This window comes from Pan troglodytes, chromosome 16 (genome assembly GCF_028858775.2).
Source record: "Pan troglodytes isolate AG18354 chromosome 16, NHGRI_mPanTro3-v2.0_pri, whole genome shotgun sequence".
In the NCBI taxonomy this organism is placed as follows: Eukaryota; Metazoa; Chordata; class Mammalia; order Primates; family Hominidae; genus Pan; species Pan troglodytes.
The window spans coordinates 60,578,558-60,595,783 of record NC_072414.2 but is presented as its reverse complement, the minus strand read 5'-3'; the positions used below and the strand labels follow the sequence as shown (position 1 = coordinate 60,595,783).

General features: G+C 53.1%; 1 protein-coding gene across 1 annotated transcript in view; it reads right to left on the bottom strand.

Moving 5' to 3' along the window:
• Window positions 1-16,114, bottom strand: part of CORO2B (coronin 2B) — a 148,623-nt gene extending 132,509 nt beyond the window's left edge. Inside the window, exon 1 of the mRNA XM_009429434.5 lies at window positions 15,829-16,114. Coding sequence (XP_009427709.2) covers window positions 15,829-15,843 — 15 coding nt within the window. The 5' untranslated portion in view covers window positions 15,844-16,114. The remainder of the gene's footprint in view (window positions 1-15,828) is intronic.
• Window positions 16,115-17,226: the final 1,112 nt, after the last annotated feature.

The window sequence follows — 17,226 nt, the reverse complement described above, 5'->3', positions numbered from 1 at the left end:
GCCTCGAATGCTGCAGAGTTGGGACTTTGCATGGTACAATGCTTCCTAAATCCACTTCACTGCACAACTCAACTGACTCTTAAAATACTATCAAGGGGCAGACAGAACTGGACTGATAGCTAGAACTGCACGGACAGCTAGAACTGGACTGATAGTTCACTCTTTTCAGAATTGGAAAAAAACAATCCAGAGAGGTTAACAACTTGCCTAAGGTCACACAGCATGATAGAGGCAAAGCCCAGAGTAGAACCAAGGCTGAGATTTCAATTGTTATTATTTGGATTCGCCAGGAAAGTGTGTGCTGAAAAGCTTTCCTGGGACTGGAGGCAAGAGGTTGAGAGGGCTTTCTGTCCTCTCCAGGAATCCCACCCCACTTCCTTCTGCAAGCACACAGGCTCTGTCTCACTTCAAACCCAAAGAAATTCCATCTCTGCTCATTGGCTCGCAGACATGGGAAGTGGCTCTTTCCCCACGGCTTCTGCCCTGGAGGATGAGTTCAATAAACAGAGCCCCTTTCTCATATTCCTGCATAAATATTTCAGGAGACAGAAACAAACAGAACTGCTTTTGATCTGCTGCTGGTTATTCAGAAATCGGGGCTCCTCTATTCCAAGCAGGGACCACCCTGCCCAAGGAATTAGTGTCCACCAGGCCATGGGAGATACAAGATAGCACCTTCCTGCCAGGGCTGCTCACCTGGGCTGGGGAACCTGGTGAGAGCTGGAGAGCACAGCTCAGCTTGTACCAAAAGCGCCTCCACCTACCCATCCACCCACAGCTTGCTGTTCCTAGAAATGGGAGGAAATGGTCTGTTCCATGTCTGCTATTCTTGGGGATGCTTCAGTCACTGCTGCCCCTGGACCATACTGCAGGGGACACCAGGTTCCTGCACAGACAGGCACCACCTATGGGGAAGAGGGTGCAGAGCCTTCCATGCCAGGTGGACCAGAGTTCTGGCTGCAAACCTCAGCGATTTAGAGGGCCAATCCCCTTTATGTCTCCCCCAAACACCCCTTTTGTTTATTCGTTCAGACATTTATGGAGCACATTATTCTTGGATCCAGAACATTCAACAGCTCCCCATTGCTGACAGGATTCTGACTTCAAACTATCATTTCCTGTGCCACCCAACCACATCTCTCTCTGCTCAAGTCATACTCCAGTTAGCCTAGTTCCTCCCTTTCCCCCAAATGAGCCCTTCCCCTTCTTAAATGCATTTGTCCTTTTGCCTTTTCTCCTCTTCTCTTCTCTTCTCTCGCCCTTCTCAGGTCAGGATGGCTCATGTGCCACCTCCTCCATGAAGCCTTCCTTGACCTTCCCACCCCACAATGGGACCTTTGCATGGTGCAATGCGTCCTACACCCACTTCGCCACCTCAGAGCAAACTCACTTCACAGCTCATCCGCTTCTGGAAATACTATCAAGGGGCAGACAAACTGGACTGATAGCTCTTTTCAGAGTTGCAAAAAAAAAAAAACAAACCCAGAGAGGGTCTTCTTCCCCTCCTCTCTGAGCTCCCTTGTAGCTTTCTAACACTGTTGCCCAGGAATTGCTCTTGTGACACTCTCATGTGTGAAGTCTTATTGTTCCAGCTCAGTCACAAGTGTCTAGAGAACGAGGCTCCAGATTGTGTTTCAGCAAGTGTCTAGGAGTAGGGCTACATCCAGACCTGGCTGCTAGAGAATGGAAGCTCAGCTTTTAAGAAATGTGAATGCCTGGATCCCACCTCTCAGAGATTCTGATTCTATTGTTCTGGGGGAAGGAGGACAGGGAGGACCAACTATTTCATTTGCAGGTCCCCTTTTTCAAAAGTTTTTAAGAATTTCAAGACAGTGACAACAGAACATTAAACCAAATGTTGAACAGGTCATACACCCATGGCTATGGTTTGAATGTCTCTGCCAAAACTCATGTTGAAGTTTAATTGCCAATGTAACAGTATTAAGAGATGGGGCCTTTAAGAGGGGATTAAGTCATGAGAGCTCTGCCCTCACAAATTAATTAATGTGATTATCCTGGGAGTGGGCTCCTGATAAAAGAATGAGTTTGGCCCAATTTCCTCTCTCTGTCTCACACACTCACTATGACGTGATGCCTCTGCCATGGGATGACCCTCATCAGATGCTGGTGCCATGCTCTTGGACTTCTTAGTCTCTAGAACCATGAGCCAAATAAACTTCTGTTCTTTATAAACTACCCAGTCTGTGGTATTCTGTTACAGAAGCAGAAAATGGACTAAAACATACATGAAGCTGGCCCTGGAAACAGGCATTTAAACCTCACCAGGTGATTTGCAGCCGGGGTTGAGAACCACCTCCATGGTCAATATCCCCATGAGCCCTGAAGGTTCTGTGCTTCTGAGCTCCCATGACAGTATACAGACCAGAATACTGTACATTCCGTACATACTGTACAGTACACAGACCAGCCTCTCCATCTCTGTATGCCTGGGCTGGCTGGAGCACAAACAAATATTTATAGAGTGAATGAATATATGAATAGATGCAGAGAGGTGGGACTTGAACCAGAAAGCTGGGAAGAATCTTTTTTCATTTATTTATTTTTAATTGAGATGTAAAATATATATAACATGCCTACAGTGCACAAATCTTAAGTGTTTGCCTTGACAGATTTTTATACATGTATGCATTCATGTAACCACCATCACTCCAGAAGTTTCTCTCATACCCTATCTCAGTTAATACTCTACCCCTATCCCCACCCCAGGTAACCACTAAAAACTGGATATAGAATTCCATCAGATGAGGGCTCTCCCAATGAAATAGACAGAACAAGCACAGGTGGGGTATATCCAAGAGACATGAAAGACGCTGACTCAGAAAATTCCCTTATGTGTGCTAAGGGCTGGAATTTACACCACATGTATGACAATGAACACAAAGGTTGAGACTTCCTCCAAGCAAGCAAGCTGGCAGGACTCAAACTCTAGTCCTTAACCTCCAAGTCTCATGAACTTGTCACAACTCTTGGCAGTCTGGAGTGGATGTGTGGTTGGAGGACACGGCGCAGAAGGAGACACACTGGCTGCAGAGTCTGGGGACACCGGGGAAGGGAAGAGGGTAAAACAGGGCCCAAGGCTGGGCAGCATCAGGGCATAAACTCCCATCCAGAAGCTCACTTCTGCACCCAGCCTCAAACCAGGTGAGGCAGTCCCCAACCAGAGGAGGAAGTGACCAACCCAAGATCACACAGCCAGGGAGGGTCAGGGCTAGGGTTTAGGCAGGAGCTCCTGAAATCCCATTCCAGTGCTCTTCTCGCCATGCTATAACCACGTTTTCCTAGAAGGAAACTTCTGGTCCTCTGCCCCCTCCTATGTTTTCAACCCTTAGATCGAACCATCTGGCAGCCCAGGCAGATGGGAAAGGCCCATACCATGGAGTGGTCCAGGCCAGGACTCCCATCTTAGGGTATGGGGTGGGGCATATGTGACACTCAGCTCCCAGGCACAGGGAGAGACCTTCAGGAGGTCTGGGCTAGGGGCTCAGAAACCCCTTCCCCGCCTCATTGCACATAGGCTTTGAGAATGTCCACTTACCTCTCTGCCTCTAGGGCAATGTGGGTAGGGGCAGACCACCTAAAGTGTGAATGGGATCACATCACTCCTTTGCTTAAAGCCCCTCTAGGACTCCCAGCAACACCACACAATGAAGCTCAAGCTTCTTGGCTTGGCATCCAAAGCTCCCCATGGCCCCTGCCTGCCTGTCCAGCCACATACAGCCCCTCCATTTCCAGCCCAGCAGCACCCAACTGGTTCTCTCCTAGAATAAGCCAAACATGTTTCCCCTTCCATTCCTTTGTTCACGCTGCCCGCTCAACCTGGAATGCCTTTCCTGCCTCTTCATCTGCCTCTGCCTACTCATGCTGGAAGACTGCGGGAAGATCTCTCCTTCCAGAGAGCTTCCTTGGCCTGCCCAGCCACGTCTCTCATAGTTTCACAGTTCTGTGCACGTGTCCCTGTCACTGCCGTTCCACGCCTCCACCCATCAGCCTCCCTTCCCCAACATCCCTGCAGCCATGTGTCCTTCTGAGTGGCCTGTGTCCCCCCACAGACCAGGATCCCCCTGGAGACAGAGACTGCTTTGGTTCATCCCTGCACCCTCAGTGCCGCTTAGGGCCTGGCACACAGGGCTCAGCAAATTTTTTTTTAATAAATCTCAGTCCTCGTTTTATTTGCACAAGGGTAGGGATGGGGAAGGCGGCCCTGCATAGGAGAACAGGGCAGCCAGGGTGGAGAGGAACACAGAATAAGCTTGGCTGTCCTCTCCTCTCCACACTCACTTCCCTGGCAAAACTGGCTCACTTACAGTAACCAGCTCTCCCTCCTGCCTCATTTGCCTCTCAGGAACCCCTCCTGCACCTACTCTAGTGTTTTCCTCCCAGCAGGCTCGGTACAGTCAATGACAACCACTTAGGGCATTATTACCCCCTCAGGGGGACTTGTATTTTTAAGAACACCTAAAAGACCCAAAGGAAGGGAATTCTATAGTGGGTTCTAAGCGAAGTGGTAGGGGAGGACCTTCTAAACCAGCGGCCCGGCAGCACCCTCGGCCATCCACTGCCAGGCCAGCTGGCCTGCAGCTCCTGCTTGTGCATGGGGCGGTGCAGCCAGCGGGTTATGGCCCAGTTTGCCCCTTCCTGCTGTGTGAAGCAGGGCAGGCCATCCTCTCGGAGGCTGTCTCCCCCTCTGAAAAGTGGGGGTAACAGCAGAGTTATGGGGGTACCTGAGAGAACAGAAGTGGAGGGCTGGGCATGGGGGGCCAGCCTCCGAAGAGCTTTGTTGTTCCATTGTTCCCAGGGCTCTTCAAAAAGCAAAGGCCCACTGAGTTTGTGGCTCCCAGGTTGCTCCTACACTCTGGTCCTGGGAGAGGGGGGCGGTGGTGCAGAGGGGCAGCTTTGTTTGTGGCTCCTGAGTACCCTCTCCCCTTCCCTCCACCCACTCTCCCTCCCTCTGAGCCAGAGTTCCAGGGAAATCTTGGCCAGGAGACTTCTCAAGCTGGTGATATGGTCTGGCCTGAGGAAAGCTCTTAGCAACCCAGGCTCCCAACTCAGCGGCCCTTCTCATGGTTTCAGAGAAACAAAGGAGGGAAAGATTGCTGGCAGCCCAGTGTGCCAGGACGGCCAGCTTCCAGGAGGGAGAGCCGGGGGTCACGGGCCACTGTGGAGGCCAGGGGGGCAGCCAGGCATATAGGGCATGCACTGCCAGGCCTGGGCAGCCGCAGCCTGATGGTTGAGCAGAAAGGGCTCCGAAGTTGCTCCCTCTGCCTCTGCCACTGCCAAACCAGGCCTCTGGTCAGGGCGCTCCTAGTTGGTCACTTGGGGAGCCAAGTCTCTCCAACCAGGTGCCTCCTCCCATCTAGGTTAAGTTCTCAAAGTCTCCTTTCTGGAACTTTCTCCCATTCCCCACTTTTGAATCAGTCCTTGGCCTGCCAACATCGGGCAACTACTAGAAGCCTAGAAAAAAACCCACAGAATTGGAAAACCCAACCTGAGCAGTAACTTGGGGGAGCCCCAGTTCCCACTCAGCCACATCTTTCCTATACCCCCTTGGGAAAACTTTCTAGGGCTTTAGTTTTCTCCTCTGCAAAATGGGGGTTTCTACTGTACATCTTTAAAGTCCCTTCTGGCTGTAGCGGTCCACAGATCCCTAACAGCAGAGATTTTGTCCAAGCAGCAACAGGGAATGTTTTAGGTTTGCTCCAAATCCTGCCAAATCTTCTATGTCTATACCTGGTATTCGAAAAATCCACAACACACTCTAACTGGCATGCATAGCCCTTTGATGAATGCTGTGAAAGCTACTAAAAAGAATCAGACCTAATCTCTAGCTTCAGCAAGCTCACAAGTTAGGGAGCCAAAGATCATGCTCATAAGATAATCAGCAAACAACAAGGCACATTAGGCCTTTACCTGCTGGCTGGTATACCAGGGATCACATGCTACAGGAACTCCAAGGATTGAGAAATTAATGTGGATCCGAACCCTGAAAAGGTCAGTTTAACAGAACAGCTCAAGCCCTGAAACAGCCTCAATCCATAATAACTTGAGTTTGTTCCCAGATCTTTTAATGAGTAAGGCAGGAAGGCAGACTCAGGGTCTCTAGAAGAAAGATTTGTGATGATAAAGTTATCAGTTGGCCACTCAGGTATGCAGAAATCCCCTTTCCCAGAATTCCAAATTTCTCGGAATCCCAAATTTCCCCATGCATTTCTGCAAGCTGGTCTTTCATCACCTGGAGGTCAGCAGGGCAGGCATAACCAGCAATTTCTTCAGGAGTTAAATAAAAATCCTCAGGAATTAAATCCCTTTGTCCCCTTCCACCAACACCTTTCTTTCCATCAGCCGTTCCACGTCCTGGATTCTACCAGATTCCAGATTATAAAACTGTTAGTTCTGAAATCAAACTCAAGGTGTTTAAATGATTTGCTGCAAATGCCTCAAGCTAGTAGAGGCTATTCCTTTCCATAAACCTAAAGGAAAAGCAGGTCTGAGCCCTGGGGGCATCGGGAGGTATCTGGAGCAAAGATCAAGGTCATTTGACAGTGGGAACCTGGTCTCTCTGCCCAGGGACCCAGGTAGGACTGTGCTCTGGGACCCACCTTCCCTCGCCTTCCACAGGGAGCTCTGATCTACAGAGAGCCGGGATAATACAGATCAAGGTTTGGATGCTTTATTTGGCTCACTTTTCAAATGAAAGCAGGACACCACATTTTTATAGCCAGATTATTTGTCCCAAGCATATTAAAAACAGCCAAAATAGACAGAACAGGAAGAGAGAAAAGCAACTTTTCATCTGCACCAAACTAGCCTGACAGAGTAAAAACAGATAGAGGCTGTTTGGAAGAGATGAACTTTTCTCTTCCACCCACAGAGTATGAATCAATTCTGAAATAAAGACTACAGCAGGGGAGAAGTGGGCTAGCTATTGGAAGGAACTGCCTAAATCTGAGGGCCTTGAAATACTGGTGAGGAAGAGGAAAGGAAGGGGCACAGATTAGACATCACAATAAACCATTTCCTGCCATGACATCTACAAAGCGCCTTATTTACATCTTTCCATGTTACTTAAATATTAGAGCACCCTACAGAGATAGACTACTAACTCCATTTTCACAGACGCTCAGAGACATCCAGGGACTAGCCCAAGGTCACACAGTAAGGAGCAGAGGCAAGAGCGAGGCCTGGGTCTTCTGCCTCCAGGTCCCATGCTCTGGACCACATATTTCCGGGTCATTCCCACCAGCCTGACAAAGTGGCAAGACAGAAGGCCTGCGAGGCAGGCTGAGTCCCTGACTGGCTGTGGGAACACTGTAAAAGTTACCTCCCTTCCTTCCCTGGACCTCCATTTCTGCAACCATAGAAAGGGGGATGATAATAGCACAGACTTCATAGGCTGTCATGAAGCTTAAATGAATTAATACATATAAAACATATTGTATATGCTTGGCATAAACTAAGTGCTCTGGAAGGGTTAGCCGCTTCTATTATTATTGTTATTGTTATTGTCTGTTGGTCCCTTGAAAGCAGGGGCCTAGCACCTGGTGAAAGGCTGAGAACTGACTACTATTAAATTGGTATTTCTTAAACGAATCTAAATTAAAATTAGGAATCATTGTGATATTCCTAAAAAGTGTAGAGTGCCGTACAGGCAGAGTGCTGGCCCAGATGACCTCAGACATCTCCGGAGTTAAATACTGATCATGGAGGCTTCCCAGCAATTAGCATGAGCACCTACCCAGGGTGAGCCTCCACACACCACCGCTCCGGGCAGCCAGAGCCTCCAAGGGGTGTTGACACTTATCTCATACAGGGGACAGTAAGTTTAAGCCTGTGGCATGAACACCATGTAAAACATCCACCTTCTCTGAGCTCGGACAGAGCAGACACCAAACTGCAGACGCTTAGGGGGTTTTGTTTGTTTGTTTGTTTTAGAGATGGGGTCTCACTACGTTGCCCAGGATGATCTCCTGCCTCAGCCTCCTGAGTAGCTGGGACTATTGGTGTGGACTTTTAACACTTTAGAAAAAAATGTGTGTGTGTGTGTGTGTGTGTGTACATATCTCCCTATAGTTTGACTTTAAAGACCAAGGCCCAATATAGATAATAAGAAAGATTTAAAGAACAAAAATGGTCATAATTGAGCCCACTAAAAATATAAGGTGGAAAATTTCCTGCCAGAGCAAAGTTTCCTTTTGGAAAAATAAATGACTTCTCCCTCCTGCCTGAGAGCCAGGAGGGCCTCTGGCCTCTTTACACAGCCCAAGGAGGCTCCGTGAGGCATCGGGGTAGGCAACTGAACTTGGCACTTCCACACCCCCTTGCCTGGGTCAGTTTTAGAAGCAGCCAGGGTCAGGCCACCCTCCCTATCACCAAGCAGCAGGCAGGGGGAAGGAAAGAGGCCAGAATCCGGAGGTCCAGGTCTGGACCAGCCTCATCCTGCCTCACTGGGCCACCTTTTACAGGTGACTTAGCTTCTCTGTGCCTGTGTCCTTATCTGTAAAGCAGGGATGATAACAGTAACCTATGCCATGATGTCACTCTGAGGATGAAATGAGTGGATACTTGTACCATGCTCTCATCAATGTCCAGCATGCAGGAAGTGATCAAGGTCCGTGGCTTTTGACTCCCGACGTTTGCCCATTCATCCCCGGCCTGTTGCTCCCTCCTCAGCTCCCCTCCTTTCACCTGCTACCTCCTACTCATCCTTCATGACTCAACTTAAAGTCACTTCCTGATCCCTCTGACTAGGTCAGGTCCCCTGCTATTCCCAGAGTTCCCTGTACTGCTCATTTCATAAGCCCCAGGACACTCATTAATTTTCTGTCTTCCTGAGAATAACAGCTAACACTACATGTCAGGCATATGGTAAGTGCTTCACATGGATCGGCTCACTTTATCTTAATAACAATCCTTAATAGTAAAGGATTGTTACTATTATCAATCCCAATGAATGGATGAGGAAACAGATGTTCAGAGAGGTGAGGCAACTTGCCCAAGAATACACAGCAAGTAAATGACAGACTGCCATGTGTTTGACTTCAAAGCCAGCATTCCTAGCCAGTGGAACCCCAAATCATCAGGGGCTAACTCGAGAAAAGGCTGCTTCGTAAGGGCTGCAGGCCTGGACCAGGGACCTGCGTTCTCTGAACCAAGTTAGCCTCATGGAAATGGAGAAGGCGGCTCTGCCTCTGTCATACTTTGTTCTGCCCTCGGCTGAATGCCCTACCCAAGCAGCCCAATCTGATGTCAAACACCATGTATAGGACACCCTCCTCCCCCAGCACCCTTCCCCGAATCATTTACATGACTCCTAGCTCCAGTAAAGACCACAGGCAAATCTAAGCAGGACACAACCATGGGCATCACCCTCAAGGCAACCAGCATTTGTCCTGCACATCCTCAGTGGCAGGGCCACAAACACAACAGACAATAGCCCACTGTGTTGTAGGTGGGGGGTTGGTGGGGAGTGGAAGCAGAGTACGATCATGCCCCAGGACCAAAGGCCTGGAAGTGAGATGAAAGTGTTCTCTGGAGTCAGACAGCCCAGGTACAAATCCCTGCTCCCCACCCATTCATTCAACCTGTGACCTTGAGCAGTTCACCTACTCTCACTAAGCCTCACTCTCCTCCTCTAGAAAATGGGATGGATAATAGAATCTACCCCATGGTTGTACAGAGTAAATGCGATCATGCGTGCCCAACGCCTGCTTAATAACTGTTATTATCATGATGATGGTGATTAATCTTCATGGGTTGTGGACCATTATGTGATCGGATTGAAAAGGTTCTGGCTCAAAGCCAGAAGATCTGGGCGTGCATCCCGCCTCTGACCCACATTAGCTCTGGGACCAGGGTGTGGTCATCTCTCCACTCAGACACTCTGTTTATCCGTCCCTAAATAGAGGGGACCGTCCCCACCATGACAGAGCTGATGGGATTCAGGGAAGTAACCCATGTATGTATTCTGTACGAAAGACAGCCTGAGCAAACCTGGGAGCCTCCCATCGCTACATTAATTAATTGGAAGGAGGTTGCCAGCCAGAAACCAATTACAAAGTCCCTCCAGGGGCCTCTGCGGGGGCAAAAAGGAGGGATGAGGAAGGGCGGTGGTGGCTTCTCCCCCATTCCCCACCCCCACCCCACTTGTGCCTCCTTAGCAGCTGGTCCCGCACTCCAGGCCCACAAAGGAGAGGCTCATTCTAAACAGCTACTTTTCATGTGGAAGCCACTGGATTTGCATCTGTCCTTCCCTGGCAAGGCCTGCCCCATGCCAGCTGCCCCAAGCTCCCCAGGCTGCAGGGTGCTCCAGGACCCTGGGCCTGAGCCTACAGGGCCTACAGGGGAAGGAATGGGAACCCAATGGGGCTGATCAGGAAAAGAGGAAAGGAGACAGGGCTGGGCGCAGAGAGAATCTGCACACGTTCTCATCTCCTGGACACCAGATAAGCTCTGTGGCCAGGCATATCCAAATCAGAGTCAGGGCTGCCCGGGTGCCAGGAGCCGAGACTCCACCAGCCCTGGCCCTGGCGGAGGCTGTGTCTGCTTCAGCTAGCTGGCCTGGGAGAGAAGTGGAAAAACTCACTCCATCCCTGAGCTGCCAGGACATTGGCCCAGCCAGCGCCCACACTCCCAACCAGCCAAACTCAAGTGTGTGCCAACCTCACAGGGCTGGCCAGTGTGGGGTGATTCTGGGAGCCCTGGAGAGCCTCACACCCTTCCCAGCTTCCTCTAAGAACTGCCATAGGTGTCAAGGTGGCAGTGCCTCGGGGGAGGGGAACACAGGGCCTCTGGGCACAGTCCAGAAGAAAGCACCTGACAGCGCTTTTCTGGAAAGTGAGCTTCATTGCCTAGAGGGAGAGATAGTAAGGAAGGAAAGAGCCTGCATTCATTAGGCACTTACAGTATGCAGGCAAGGCAAGAGGTCTCCTGGCTCGTGCCCACTGGACCTCGAGACTCTGAACTCAAGGCTTTGGCCTTTCCATGTCCTTCTCCTCTAAGGTCCTGGATCCCAGGGACTGTGGCTAATGCCACTGTTTTCCTAATGCCTCACACAGGGCCTGGCCCAGAGTAGGTGCTCAGAGGGTGCTGGCTAAATGAACGAATGACTGCTAGCCGCGCACCTCCCAGCATGAGAATGCTGGATATCTGGAAGAAGGCCGGGAAGGGAGAGGAGGCATAACGGGTGTGTGGGCAGAGCAGGCAGAGCCCTTGCCCACCCGCAAGTGGGCTCCCACCTGGGAGCTGGGTCTGTGCTGGTACCCCCGCTTCCTCTTCACCAAGGCTTCCTGAGGTGCTGGCTCTCTTACTTCCTCTCCCAGGGAGACCCAGACAGGAACGAGGTGCTGGGATGTAGAATGTCTGGAGGTTCAGGTATCTCCTGGGTACCTAGATTCTGCGTCAGGGAACTGGAGGCAGAGGGGCCTCATAATCCCCCTCGCCATCTGACTGTAGGTATAGCAAGGCTCCTATGGACTTTGCTCCCCTGCCCCACATCCTGTCCCTCCTCCCACTCCCGCAATGCTTTTTCCATCTAGGGCAGATGGTGTCCCACAGAGGGAAATCCAGGCACCAGCAGGACAGGAAGGGGCGATGCAGTGGGGTAAGTGGAGTGGGGCCAAAACATTTGTGCCTGCTCAGAATGCCCCAGGACCCCTTGCCAGGGCAGCCAGGTGGAAAGAGCACTGACCATGAGTCAGGACCGAGGTGCCAGCCCCTCCAGCCTCAAACTTACTGAATGACTTTGGGCAAGTCACAACTTCTGCTCCCAGCATCTCAGTTCCCTCATTTCTCAGGGGAAAGGGTTGGGTGATTTGCCCGCTCCAAAATTTTATTCTCCTATGGGTGATTCTGTAGGGGCCCTAGAGACACATGATCTTTGGAAAATGCAGGCCTGCTATTACCTGGGCAGGATAACATCATCCTCAGTCCTTTCACATTCAGCAGGAGCCACTGGCTCTTATCAGCAGGCTGTGCCCTGCTGGAGCTGGGGCAGGAGAGGGAAGGCTGCCTGCAGAAAGAGGGGCCAGGGCACAGTTGATCGTGCTGCCCACGGACCTACAATCTATCTGCTTAGCAGGGAGGAGCATGTTGGCATGAAAGGTCTTCTCTTTTCCCACACTCCCTCTCCTAAGGCCTTCTAAGATGCAGCAGGCAATTGTGCTGCTCAGGGTACTTTGCTCCTGGACCGCTGACCCCCCTGAGCCAGGCTCAGGAAGGTAAAAAGCATTCAGCTCACTAGCGTCTAACTTAACACAGCACACCTCAAAATAGGGGAGCCTGGTCACTATAAGCCACCTCCTCCCTTACCTGGAAGACCCACCTCTGGGTCACATCACAGCCAGCAGCCAGGAAATCACCCCAAAGGGCCTCTGAGCAGTACAAAGCGGGTTGCAAGGGCCTAGACTTCAGCTCACAGGTTTTCTTATAGCCCATTAACTTGTACTTTACACACGACTCTATTAATGTACCTTGTCCTCTGCTTTTCCAGTTGATAGCAATGTAGAAACAGATATTTAGAACTGGAGAAGCACTGCTAGTCTGGTATATGACTGAGATGGAACAGAACAAGAAAATTATACAAAGCAGTCAGAAGAACCTGAAGAATAAAATCAGCTGGAGCTACTTGTCTCAGGGAAAGCAGCCTTGGCTCCCTCGCCCCGAGCTGCCCTAGGAAGCACGTTGGACTGAGAGGAGGCAGCACCTTGACCTCCTGTGCATGCTCAGGGCCCTGCATCAGAGCCTTCCTTCCCTCCACTCTTTCTTCCCTTTTTCTGGCTTTCTTCTCTTTCTCATCCTATAAAGAAATTAAGGTAACTTACTAAATTACATACAATCAAATAAAGTTTAAAACATAGCCAGGAGAAATGCCACGGGGCTAGAAGTTCTCTGGGGCTCTGTGTTCCTAAGGCTAGTTAGGGCAGGAGTCCTTCAGAAACCACAGGGTTTGCCTGCAGCTTTAGCAGCTGTGCCTCATGGTTAAGGGGGCAAGGGGATGTATGAAAGAGAGGCAGAAAACGGAAAACAGGCTCACCTCCTCTACAGAAGTGCTACTGAGGATCTAGCAACTTGCCATCTGCTTTCCTCTTCTCCACTTGCCAGGCCTCTCTGAGCTCAGAGCTCCTGCAGTCCATACCTAACCCTGGCCCAGAGGACTCTGCCCTGAGGGGACCTGATACAAGGACTAAGGCATTCGTCCAAGGGGCAGGAAGTTGGGACCCAGCCATGACCCTCTGCCTGGAGAAGCAGCAGCAGAGAAGGCTAGAGCCCTAGACACTGCCCTGGGAGCTCACTCTCGAACCCATTTCCTCCCCTACCTACTGCTCCCAGTGTGTCAGCAGCGATCCTACCTCTCACACCCTCTTTAGGGTTCTCCTTCATATCTGTCTTGTAAACAGACCACCCCTCAGAGAACAAAGAGTCTCCCAATCTCCATCAGAGGTGACTTTCTTGCCAGAACTGAAGCTGCACCAAGGCTCAGCAGAAGAGGCCCTAGAGATCATTGGAACCAAGTCTTACATTTGACAAATAGAAAAACAGAGGCCCAAGGATGGAAGTGACTGGTCCAAGGTCACACAGCCTGTTGGTGGCTAATTTAGGACTAGGGGCCAGGCCTTCAGACTTCCAGAGCACGGTGGCTTTCCCTATGGTACTGGAAGAGCTACTACCAGCGGGCTTGTAGACAGCAAGGCAGTCCCCAGGGCCTTTCCTGCATCCCTCTTGCTCTCTGTTCCCCACAAGAACACGCTGGTCTGTGAAGGGCCAGCAAGGGGAGAGAAGATAGGGTTAAGGTGGGGATTTTATTTAATCCTCTGAGCTTGCTTAAGCCAAAGCCACATTGGTTAGAGCAGGAGGTGAGCGACATGGAGGGTTTGTTGGGGGCTGGGTATGGGGGTGGAGGAGTGTTGAATAGTTACTGGATACCAAGAAGCTAGGCCTGCCAGTGGGCTTAACAGGTAAGCACCCACTTTCATGGACTCCCTGTCCCATCCCTGCTTCAAGGTTCAGGTCTCCAAGCAGTGCTCCTCTACCATGGAAGTCCCCCAGTAGCCAGGATGCCCAACGATGCAGAGCAGTGCAAAGATCACTGGCCATAGATTGAGACAGACTTGAGGGCAAACCCCAGCTCTGCCACATACATGCTGTGTGACCTCAGGCAAGTCATTTCACCTCTCTGAGCCTCAGTTCCTTCCACTGTTAAAGAGAACTGAACACACCTTCCTTGCAGGCCTCCAGGGAAGGAAGGCTGCATGAGCTCGTGCACAAAAAGAGACACAGGGGAGGCGCTGAGTTAATCCTCAGCGCTATTATTAAAACCTCACACCCTTTCTCTCTCTAGCCGGGCCCATCCATTACTCCTCTGTCCCAGGCTGCTTGCATCTTTGACATTAATAACCTTAATATCCCTCCCAGCTGAATAGCATTTGCATCATTTCAAAACCCTAAGCATCTTACCCCAGGTGGGTCACAACAGCCCTGCCAGAAGTAGCCAGAGCTGAGGAAGCCCCTGCACCCTCAAGTTCATCTTCTCACAATGCTCCCAAGTCCCAGAACCAAGGCCAATGGCAAAGTTTGGAGTTGGGCCCAAGAATCCGCACAAACATTCAGTCTTGGGGCAGACCTCAGGAGGGCAAGGGTAGGCCCTGGCTTACCAGAAGGAGCCAAAACCACCCCACCTCCATCACTTGCACCCCAACCCTCCATCTGGCCCCACTGCTCTGACCACAAGCGGGCTGCCGGTCCCACTTTGGCCTCCAGCTCCCCAATTCTGGGACCCAGCTGGGCAGCTGGAAAGGGTGGAGTCTGGCCCTTGAATGGACGGCCAAGCCCGAGGCCACCGCCAGACTGTGAGCTCAGTACCCAGACAGATCTCTCTGAAGAGTGTGGGTTCACACCCTTGATTTTATTGGTTCTTTAACAGCCTGTCACGACCCAGGACCCATATTATCTCCCTCACAGCACACAAGAAGAAACTGAGGCCCAAAGTGGACCCCTCCCCGACCAAGGTCATCCAGGGGATTTGGGATAGAGCTGGGATTGAACTCAGGTCTCCCTGGTCCCTTGACCCTGGCACTTTCCACTGCCCCATCATCTTTCCTCTTAACTCTTTCCTCCCTACAACTAGGAAGCCCCTGAAGTCTCTCCAATAAACGTGGGCCCCTATGACAAGGCCCAACAATCATCCTCCAATATGGGGGCTGCCAAGATGCCCACCTTTGCTTCCCCTGTCACATTCCCTCCCCACATCTTCAAGCCAACCACCTGGACCTGCCCTGTCTCTGGTAGCGGCTCCCGGGACTGGGCAGCGCCTTCTGCACAGAGTGGCTTTGGAGTGGAGCCAGCGCTCCCGGCATGGGCGGCAGAGGCTGGCAGGTGGGGTGGGGTTTCCCCCCGCTGGCCTCCTCGGGGAGGCAGGCCCATCCCCACACCCACTGCTCAGCACCAGCCCCTGCCAGCGACGCTTCCCGCCGCGCACTCCCTGGAGGGACACCGCTAGCCGCCCAGCCCAGCTCTCCAGGGGTTAAAAATGCAGCATCCCAAACAAGGGTTAAAAATGCAGTCCCGGGGTTGGGCCGGGCGCGGAGGGATGTTGGCCAAACCGCCGGGGCTGCCAGAGCGGCATCCTCCCCCTGGCCTCCGCAGTCCTTGGGGGCCGGAGTGACTCGAGCGGATCCGGCAGCAAGAGAGGCGCGCGCCGCACCTTCCCGGCACCGGCGCCCCCTCCCCACACCCACACCCCCGCGCCCCCCGCAGCCTAGCCCGGGGGCTGCAGGCGCCCGCGGGTCCCGGGCGCGGCGGGCGAGCGGCGCTTACCTTTGTGACAGTCATGCAGAAACTCCGCGGCGGAGCGGGGGCGCGGGCGCGGCGTGCGGGGGCGGCGGCGGCGGCCCGGGGCGGCGGCGGGAAGGGGGTCCGGCAGCTCCCGGCTCGCTCCCCGCGCCCCGCCGGCGGCTCGGCCGAGCCTGGGGGCTGCGCTCCGGGCGGGCAGCGCGCAGGGACCGCTCGTCGGCGCTCGCCCGCCGCTCGTCGCTGATGTCAGCCCCGAATGTGCATTTATAATAGATGAGCCTCCTTCGCCGCAGGAAGGCGAGGCAGGAAGAAAGGGAGAGAGGGAGAGGGCCCGGGCTGGGGGGCGGGGGGAGGAAGAGGGGCCGGGAACTCGCTACAAAGGAGGAGGCGGAGGGAGGAGGAGGAGGAAGCGCAGCCCGCCAGCGGCCGTGCCCCGAGCCTCCCGCTCGATCGCCGGCCGCCGGGCACCGCTGCTCCCGGAGTCGGGACGGGCGCCCGGGTCCGCGGCCTTAACCCCTTCGGGCCTGCGGACGCCACGCGGCTGGGCGAGGCTGGCTCCCGGCACCTGCCTGCTGGGAGAACGGGCGGCGCCCCGGGCTCTCGGGTGCCCCGCTGGCCCGGGGACGCTGGTGAAGTCACAGGCTGGACGGCCGAGGCGCTGCGCGGGCAAAGAAGGCGGTCGGGTTCGCCCCCTGGAGGCTCGCAAAGTCGGCCCGTGGGCCGTGAGTGTGGCGCGGCGGGCTGGGAGGGGCGTGGCAGCCGCAAGCCCGGGAGCCCTGCCCGCACCCCCACCTCGCGCTGGCCCGGGGCACAGGGTGGCCAGACGGATTTGTGTAAGCACTCTTTCGAATCTAATTCCCGCCGCGATGACTTGCCCGAAGGCCACCTTAGTGAGTTTTGCAGAGGAGGAAACTGACGATCAGAGTGGGACGGACGTGGGAAGTGACTTAGACCACAGCACAGGACCTGCCTGCCCGAGCCGTTCCTCCCGCTCTTTCCACTCGGCCGCTAGCTCCCTAAGGAACCTCTTGTTATAGAAGCTGTCCTGCCCTAGGACTGTCTACACTACCACTGAGTGCCGCTCTACTCGTGGAGTGATAACACAGGTGCGTCCTGTGCGCTGATCCAATCCTGACTCGGGGCACAGTGTGTCCTGGAGCTGCTGCGGAGATTTGAGGGACAGTCACCTGAAGGTGACCTCACAAGTCTTGAGAAAGGAGTCTGCCTCCCAAGCACCTGAGCAGAACCGGTTTCCGCAGATACAGAACCGCGGAGAGGGTGGAGGGGAGGGGTTAGCAGAGGTGGAAGCAGAGGGGTTCTCCAAGCAGGACAGCCTGGCAAGCCCGGAAGTGCTGGCTTCCTGCTCCACCGTAATTACCGGTGCAATTCACCAGGACAGCGAAGGCAACGTCATATATGAGC